Source organism: Gekko japonicus, unplaced genomic scaffold, assembly GCF_001447785.1.
Source record: "Gekko japonicus isolate JY-2015 unplaced genomic scaffold, Gekko_japonicus_V1.1 scaffold326, whole genome shotgun sequence".
NCBI classification, from domain to species: Eukaryota; Metazoa; Chordata; class Lepidosauria; order Squamata; family Gekkonidae; genus Gekko; species Gekko japonicus.
Genome location: NW_015165245.1, coordinates 1,153,786 through 1,163,411, shown reverse-complemented (window position 1 = coordinate 1,163,411; position 9,626 = coordinate 1,153,786). Strand labels below are relative to the sequence as shown.

The 9,626-nt window shown below is 42.0% G+C and overlaps 1 protein-coding gene across 1 annotated transcript in view; it reads right to left on the bottom strand.

The window, feature by feature from the left end:
* GUCY1A3 (guanylate cyclase 1, soluble, alpha 3) overlaps nt 1-9,007 on the bottom strand; it is a 28,289-nt gene extending 19,282 nt beyond the window's left edge. The window contains exons 1-3 of the mRNA XM_015410066.1: nt 8,721-9,007; nt 3,101-3,162; nt 1,193-1,251 (exon numbers count right to left, since the gene is read on the bottom strand). Coding sequence (XP_015265552.1) covers nt 1,193-1,251; nt 3,101-3,162; nt 8,721-8,966 — 367 coding nt within the window. The 5' untranslated portion in view covers nt 8,967-9,007. The remainder of the gene's footprint in view (nt 1-1,192; nt 1,252-3,100; nt 3,163-8,720) is intronic.
* Between the last annotated feature and the right edge of the window lie 619 nt (nt 9,008-9,626).

Sequence of the window (9,626 nt, the reverse complement as noted above, 5' to 3'; positions counted from 1 at the left end):
TCCTGCTGGTTTGTGCCAAAGGAACTGCCAAGGTTTCCAAGTTGGCACAGCAGGAAGTAGTTTCCAAAGACTGCATTTAAAGGAATGAAAAGGAAACACAGATGGAGTTGGCAGTGGTTGAGTACTAGCAACATCCCACATACCAGTCACTATCACAATAGACTGTGCTTGCTTATAATAGAAACGTCACACTCACTATTGCAATAAAGGGCAAAAGATCACATTTTCTCAGCAACTAAATATTATGTTTTGAATGGTAGAGGGATACAATTTTGCTGCAATGCAAGTATCTGCTTTCCCAAAGGTTTTTATATCCTGGAAAAAAACTTTTAAGTGACCATTTCCCATTTTTTTGCACTAGAAAACATTTGCTTATATTTCCAGCTTCTCATATTAGACAAAACAAGTTAAAATAATCCAATATGTGAGGACTATATGGTTAACAGTGAAGATAACTTATCTCCTACTGTGCTCTCTAAACTGTGAGTTACCAAAACATGGGCAATTCACTACTGTTGTCCCCTTGCCTGTTCAGCTGCTCACGTTTGGACAGGGACCACATTCTTTCAGTTTGCCATATAGAACCTGTCATGATCTTGGCTGTGCCACCAGAGGCCTACTAGGCCCAAGGAGCCTGGCTAGCAGTAGGTGAGGCTGGGCCTACAACTCCCAGAAACCCCTGAGAGGTTTTGGAGCCAAAATTGACCAATAGGGAAGAAGAGAGCTGGGGGAGAAAAGGGCTGGTGCCAGAGCAAAAGCTGTTCTTTTCCCCTGAGGGCAGAGCCAGAAGGAAGGCTGCTGCAAGGGAGAAACCCTCATCCTGCGGGAAGGGTGAGTAGTCTAAGGCCACTGCAGATAGTGAGCTAGGGACAGTATATTTAGACGCGTAAGGGCATTTGATTTCTTTTCTTTTCACCCACTTACTGTTATTATTTTGCACCTTGTTGTTTGACCTCCTATAAAATAAACCTTTTCCTTGTTTCACTCTGCCTGGTCCTCACGCTTCTTATTCGGCCAAAAGGGAGGTCTGAAGGTCTTGGGAGGTTGCTCTGGGCCTTCTCAAGGGAACCTAAATCCAGAGTGGTGGCAGCATCAGGTGACACCCCACCTGAGCCATGACAGAACTTAATCCATTTTCAGTGCTTAAGAAGAAAAAAGCTGTCATAGTTGATGTTCATAGATATAACATTACCTGATGCATTTGCATGAATACTGATCAGCTTTTCAAAATCTTCTCCTTCCCCAGAGTTCCTACAAAACAAAACTTTAAAATGACCAAGTCTGTACTAAAACTAACTAAAGGGATACTTATATAGAAATCGTTACTAATCAAATTAGTAATTCAAATTATCTGAAGACGTAAGCACTGACTCATGAAAGCTCATACTTTACCACAAATTTTGTTAGTCTTTAAGGTGCTACTGGACTCTTACTCTTTTCTACTGCTACAGACAGACTAACATGGCTACCCATCTTGACCTAATTAGATAAAAAAACTAACACATTTACAATGTTGTTAGTAGCCTGAAATAATTTTCCATATTTTTAATTCAGAAATTATGTTCTTTGTTCTTATCAGCCAATACTAGAGTTTTGCCAAAATGTCCTTAAGCAAACATATGTCTTCACAAGTATCTCCCCCCCATGATCACCCTGCCAGTAGTAACTAGCCAACTTACATCTATGTAGCTTATAACCCTTACCACAAGTTAAAGTACATCCACAATTCAGAGCATACCCTAAGCTTGAAAGTCAATAGCATTTATTATCAAGTAAATTTATTTAAAATTGGGATGCCATGATATTACTAACTGACAGTTATAAACATAAGACCATAATAAAAATATCCCAGTTTCCAAGAGTCATGGGATCATAGATGTAACCACACTGCTATGGAAGCGTGCCATGTACCTTCTTTTGACTGTCTTTTCAGTGTGGAGATTCTTAATACCTGTGGGGGACCATCTCTAAAGAAAAGCTGGATTTAAAAGTCAGCAACTTTAAACTGTTGGCTCTCATGCCACAGGATAACCTTCCTTCTCTCTCTTGTATGGGCAGACAAATAGTACAGCTTGTCTTCAAAGTAGCAAAAGCAACTTCTCTAAAAGATAATATTGTTTAGTATAAACAATATTAGTATAAAGGTACACACACTTCTGACAAAAAGATGTCTGGGGCTTGTTATTAAATGAAATTCTGAACTCTTCATTACTTTAATGCCCACAGTACCCTTCAGCTTTCTCTATAGGATGAATATGTCAGTTCCTACTCAAACAAATAAACAGTAATCTAGTATTAAAAACTGCACCATTTAGAAATCAGTGGGAGATTCAAAAAGGAGATTTCATAATACCTCCTACTGTGGTCAAACAGGGACTTTTGATTTCTGTCTCCCAATAGGCATCAAGTATCTCAACCAAATTCAAGAACTGCCAACCATAACAGATATTAACTTGTTAAATTTAGGTAGTAAATGGTCTCTGTATTTTTTTTTAAGTTATATAATTAATTTTACCCTCTAGTTTCTGCATTTCATGTCCCCTTGGCTCTGCAGAACTCTAACATAAATTACTGCACAGAGTAATATGGATACCAACCTGGACTAAATGACAAAATAATTTATCTAATAAAATTGCCATGAAATCCTAAGAAGACTTTCCTGGGAGTAAGGCCCACTGAATAGACCTGAGCAGGATTCTTAGCAGCCCTGACCTGGATGCCCCAGGCTAGCCTGATCTCATCAGATCTCAGAAGCTAAGGTGGGTTGGCCCCAGTTAGTACTTGGGAGACCAGCAAGGAAGTCCAAAGGCAATGACAAGCCTCCTCTGAATGTCTCTTCCCTTGAAATTCTTATGGGAGTGCCATAAATTGGCTGCGACTTCACAGCCCTTTCCACCACCAGGATTCTTAGCAGACTTGCTTAGGGTGGCTCTTTCAGCCTCCTGGAAATTGGTTCTTAAATATTGTTAAGAAATGGTCAATGACACAAAATACGTGAGCAGAAATTCAGTGTTGGTCGAGCTCTGTCTTAGTTCTTAGCTAAATACATGAGGCTTGTTGCATTTATTTGGTGCTAAAGCCATACATTTACTTAACTAACCTGATTTCTTGTATTTTATGTTTTGATAGTGTTCTCTGCAGCGCAAGATATAACCTTTCATGCTGGAATAAGAAAAGACATGTTTTAAAAACTAAGAATTGGAATAGACATATTAGCACTCAAAAAAGACCAGTTGATTATTAGACATTTGAAAAATATTAGTTTTAAACAATGGATGTGAAAAATCCAAATACCATCGAGTCTCTGTTTCTCTCCTGTGGCAGACATTTCTATACATTAAATCCATTCTACATATTAGAAAGAAGTATGTAAGATGCACAAGCCCCAATCCAAAGAAACATATGTGTGGCACAAATGCTACACTTGAGGAGACAGCCAGGTTTCCTAAAGCTAGATGCTGTTACATGGCTAGGTGAAGGTTAGGTACCAGCTTTTAAATCTTCTCCAAACAGGCGATCAGTACTTTCAAGAATGTTATAATGTTATCATGGTTTCAGACTGTTCAGTCTCACAAAGAACACTTCAGCAGAGAGAAATGAGAGATCTGGTCAGGGCTGCCAGGTCTCTTGCTACAGTGTGAGATCTCCTCGTGGCAGCCCCTGACCCCCACTGCTGCACGGCAGGGTCAGCAGCACAAAAACTGTTGTCACATCAATGGCACAACATCAACGGCATGCTGTCACTTACGGGTTCGCCCTAGAAATAATATCATGCTGTCAGTGCAATGGCACCATACCACATCCTGCCCCCCATCCCCTGCCAGATGTCAGCCACAGTTGGCAACCCTAAAACTATTCTGCATATTTCCTACAACCCCTTCTATAGGATTTCCACCAATCATTCTCTAAGTGCAAACAGAATTTTAGGAAAAGTCCAAATACTCATTTGAAGTCCTTACCCAGCAACACCACTGATAATTGTAGGCTAGCAGCAGTGTTTTACTGCATGATCTACTCTTCTAATGTGGCTGCAAGTCAGCAACATCACCAACTGTTCTCTTAACAGTTTGAACTGAATTGAATAAGATGTGAATCTTATTCACATGCCATTGTGTGAAAATGAATATGCACTGTACTTGCATCACCACGTAGTTATTCAAGCCCAGTAATTAATAATTGGAATAAGAGCTCCAACAGGGGTAGAAAGCTTCTATGCACTGTCCTATTCACTTCAAGGAAGGAAGCCATTCTGTCCATAGAAACCACAGGAAGAGCACAGGGAAATCTAAAGGTGGATATCTTGCATATAAAATTGCAATAGCCTTTGCACAATCACTACATGGCTTAGACTTCTTTATATCAAGGTTGAAATGTTTTTGTTTTGTGCCTTTTGGTTATGTCAAGAAATCCAACTCATAGTCTTAAGCTATTGTGTCCAAGTGGAGGAAGGGGCAGAGCGGGAGGCTCTGGGCAATTGTGCCTACCATAGTTTCAGCCAGGCAGCTATTGCACTGCTTTCTGCAGCCTGCCCCCATTTTGGCCAGCTAGATGGCATGCGGGGGAGGGGAAACACACCTGATAGTTAGTAGCCCCAATGTGGTCTGCATTGCCTGTTTTAAAAGGAGGGAGCTGGAGGCAAACTGGGCATTCAGAGACGTCTTTAGTAGGTCTTGTTGGCATGTTACTGCATTGTCTCTGCTCATAATCATCCCAACTTCCTTTCAGTTTACTTTCAGTGAAACTTGGCCAAATTTCTCATGATGCATCTGGATCAAGATACCGAAACCCTAAATATCCAACTCAATATTTTAGCAATCTGGTAACACTGATTTTAATTTTTTTTTTAATACCAAGTTTGGACATTTGGTCAGTTTTATTGTAAGTCACACAGAAATTTGTGGACAGCTGTTTAATGAAAGAAAGGAAGATGATGGTGCCTCAAGAAAAATGCATTCTTCAAGAGGGTTGTGTTTTACATTCAAAATAAAAAGAACAACTGAACAAGTGTTCTACATTATTAAAGCAAGATTTGATTAATTTAATATCTAAATAGAAACAACATGCACAGGACTTCCCAGCTCCTCTTTCAACTCTACAGCCCTTTTAAAAACGAATAAACAAGCAAACAAAAATCCACATGCATTTACTGGTATCTAGAATCTCATCAAATGCTATTTTGGGCCACACTATACTCTCCCTTGATCCTTCCACATAACCTCTTATTGACGTCAGTGGAAGCAACATGTGCTGATCTAGGACACGATAGTGACCCTCTCAGATTTGGAGTTTTCCATGTGGAAAATGGGTAACATAAACTGGGTGACAAACTGCCAAGCAGGCAATGGTTAGAGTTATCAAGTTTTAAACAAATCCAAGACCATTTAAGGAGATGGAATGGATGCAACTAAGTGTCAGTTGTTCATGAACAACACATTCAGTACTCATGCAAACAACCTAGTGCCATTGAGACAATTGTTCAACTAGTGTAACATAGGATTACCAACTTTCAGGTGCGGTCTGTAGTTCTCACAGAATTACAACTCACCTCCAATCTACAAAAATCAGTTTCCCTGGAAGAAATGGCAAATTTGGATGGTGGATGCTATAGTATACCACAGAGTCCATGAGGAAGTCCCTCTCCAGGCACCAATTCCAAATCTCCAAGAGTTTTCCAAGCAAAGAGCTACTAGGGTTGCCAGCCTCCAGGTGAGTCTTGCAGATCTCCTGGAATTACAACTGATTTTTAGACTACAGAGATCAGTTCTCCCGGGCAACATGGCTACTTTGCAGAGTGACCTCTATGGAATTACACCCAGCTGAGGTCATCGACATGCTGACATCAGCACATCAGCCCACCTCCAGAACACCCCCCCAAATCCCCCCACTGGCATGACAAAGGGACCTGGCAACCGTAATTTGTAGCCCTCCTTGCTGGGCCTGTGACTTTATAGGGTCCCAGCTTGGAGGAAGGGAGGCCACTCCACCTACTGCATACCTGCCCCCATCCCACCTTTATTTCTGGTTGGGCTGCCAGCAGTGCAGAAATGATGCATGGCTCCCACAGCCCCTCTTCCTAGTGTTCCCAATGGGAGTCAGGGAGGGCTGGGGGTGCCATCAGCGCAATGGCATTACATCATTTTCAGGGAAAACCTGGAAGTTATGTCACAATGGTCTAGGAATCACCAGAAACTCTATGGTGATTACTAAAGTGGAATGACATCACTTCTGGGTTTTCCCCATGAGTGACACAATACCATTGTGCCAATGGTGGTTTTTTAATTTATTTTCTCCTACCAGTGGACAGCTACCACAGTCCTCATGGCACACATGATTCTCTACTCCCCAATTCATAATAGCCCACTGAGACTCTCTGACTGGGCTAAGGTAACCCAGTGAACTTCTAGCTCCCACTAAATGGGCCTAAGAACATTATGGGTCTCATTCCATCATTTCAACCCATACTGATAGGGTTGCCAGATCTGGTTGGAAAATACCTGGAGACTTTGGGGGTGGAGCCAGGAGAGGGTAGGGTTGGGGGAGGGCAGGGGCCTCAGCATGGTGCAATGCCATAGAGTCCCCTCTTCAAAGCAGCCATTTTCTCCAGGGGAGCTGATCTCTGTCAGCTGGAGATCAGTTGTAAAAGCGGGAGATCCCCAGGCCCCACCTGGAGTCTGGCAACCCTACATATTGATCTGCACAACTTTATATCAACTTATCAAAATTATACCAATTTACATGGGAGTTACTTACTCCCATATGTTTAAAGCCAACAAATGTATGACTGCAATCAAATCGCAGAACTTGTGCCTCCTGTGTTGTGCTAGCATCAAGAGATAATCACACAGGAGCAAAGGGGTGAGTAAATGGCACTAAACTAAGAATAAGCCCCACCTATTAACATACAATGTTTTAATATGGCACAAAATGGAAAGCAAACACACTTCTTTGGTATAGGACGGAAAACAACCCATCTATGTTTGTCACAGAGCCACCATACCAAAAAGTAAACTTGTTGACAAGCTGTTTAACAGAATTGTGACCGAGAACTCTCCATACATTTATTTATTGGAAAAATGCACATGCTGCCTCTCTGTAGACCTGTGTGAAGTAGCTCACGAACTAAAAATATACTGTCAGGGATGGGGAAGCTTTATCCCTATGGGTTCTTCCTACAACACAATATTAGGAAACCTAAGGTTTTCCTCTTTTCTTCCCCACCAAGGACCTATGTGACTGACCTGCCTCACACAGCAATGTTACTATAATACCCTTGGGATCAGATCCAGCACTACTGCCATAATATAAAAAGGGGCCTCGTTGATACAGCACAACTGATTGTCCCTGTTACATGTATTTACTTTGTTTATACTCTGCCATTTTCCCCAATGGGGACTCAAAGCAGCTTACATTGTTCTCCTCTCCTCCATTTTATCCTCACAACAACCCTGTGATGTAAGTTTGGCTGAGGGTGTATGACTGGCCCAAGGTCACCAAGCAAGCTTCCATGATAGAGTGGATCTCCCAATACAATACTGTAACCACTATACCACTATACAGGGGTCATTTCCTGCGGGAACGCACAGGAGCAGAGCTCTGGCAGTAAGGAGCCCAGGGGGCAGGCACATGCAACAAGCCCCACTTCCTGCTCCCCGCAGCCCTCAGTCGGGCCACAAGGAGCAAGAAGCAGCCAGGTAAGTTGCAGAGCCCACCACCACCCCGACCCGCCTTCAGGTACAAGCTCTCCCGACGCTGGGAGGGCAGATGTGCGCCTTCCCCCCCCCCATATCTAGCTATCCAAAACAGTCCAGTGGCAGCTTTAAGACCAAGTTTTATTCAGGTACAAGCTCTCCCTCCTCTGTGAGGGCAGATCTACACGTTCCTCCCCCCCAATAGCTATGTTAAGTACGAGATGCAACACAGCTAGTGAACAGTGAATCAGCTTTATTTAATGAAGTCAGAAGAAATCAGAACGAGACAAAAACATAGAGCAACAGGCTCTCTTTTAAACAGTCCGGGCTTAGGTAGCCACGCCCGCATGTCAGCTAACAACCAATAACTATTTACAGATAAGGTCCAATCAGAGTGCTTCCCTCCAGAACATTGCACAGCTCTGATTGATCTATTTACAATCCTGGTTCAGACTCAAGCTTAACACAGTTTTCAATACATAACAAGCTAGCAATCCAAAACAGTCCAGTGGAGCCTGAGTGGTAGGTGTTGCCTTCTGACACACTTCCAGTGATGTCAGGGGGTGTGCCATATGCAAATAAGTTATGCTAATGAGCTCCTACACCTCTTTTTCTACAAAATGACCCCTGCCACTATACCTGGATGTTGCTGTGATCCCAATGGCACAATGTATTCTGTACTATTAGAGATATTCATGTCTTGAGTTGCCAGTCTCTATAAATTCTGGAAAGTTAAAGCAAACTAAATTGAGTAAAAATATCATATTTGGCTACCTTCATCATCCTTAGCTTCTTTTCCCTGAACATAGAAATAGTAATGAAATAAATACAGATGTCTGCAAGCAGCAGAATTAGACAAAACTGGAAATGGAAACAGATGACTGTCCACAAAAGGGGGGTGGGACTGCAAGGAGATACAAGAAGCACTAATTCAAGCAGACACAGTCTTGGTATCTAAATGACTGTTTAAAAAGGCATTATTAAAAAAATACCCAGTGATTATCTCAATTACTTCTATCAAAACATATTTACCTCAGGAAAGATAAGTTTGCAGATGCTCTCAGCTAAAGTGTGCAGATACACTTTGCTCCTGCTGGTTTTTCTTTGTGGAAGGTTCCCATGAGTATCTTTTTCTCTGCAGATTGGCAAGGCAGCCTTGGAGCTATTTGGCACCTCCGCGCAATCCTCTTCATGTTCATCTGGAACGCCACTTTGGGACAGTAAAGAGAAAGGACACTCACCAGTGATCTTCAGGTCTTTCAGTTTAGTACAAAACATACTGCCCAAGTCCTTCTGCACTGAAGTTGTGAGAGGTCTACTGTGTGTTGAACATGTCTGTTCTGCTAACAGTTCTTGCTAGCAGTTGCTGTGGCAAGATTATCTGTAGTAGCAAAATTGACTTCAGGAACAACTGTAGGTTTTTACCCCTGCAATAGAAGTGAAAAAGAAAAAAAAATGAAACAGAAATCGCTTTACTGCATACTTGTTTAATTTGATTTAACTTGAGGTTTATTACATTTCAAAAAAAGGAAGTGTTCTGATCCTCTGAAGCACACATAACGTCACAGCTGATCTACTTGAGCAAGAATTCTATGAGCTGTTTCAAATATACAGAGTAGAGCTGCAGAAAAATGTCATCCTTTAAAGTTATACAGGTGCTAACACATTGATAGGTTAATTTGCACAAGATAACTCACAAAAAGCATGCCTGCATCAGTTTTATGCTTCAGGCTGAGAAAGAACAGTATTCATTAAAACAGTACAGCTGCTGGGCCCTCAGGGGCTCCATGGTCACTGCCCTGGGTCCATAGTAGCTCCTGGGCTTCACTGCGGCCACCACCAGGCCCAGAGCAGCTAACTGACTCCGACGAATGAAACAGGAGGTAGGCTGCATTCTCTGCATTTGCACAGAGAATGCTCTTTTATTTTGGAGGGGAA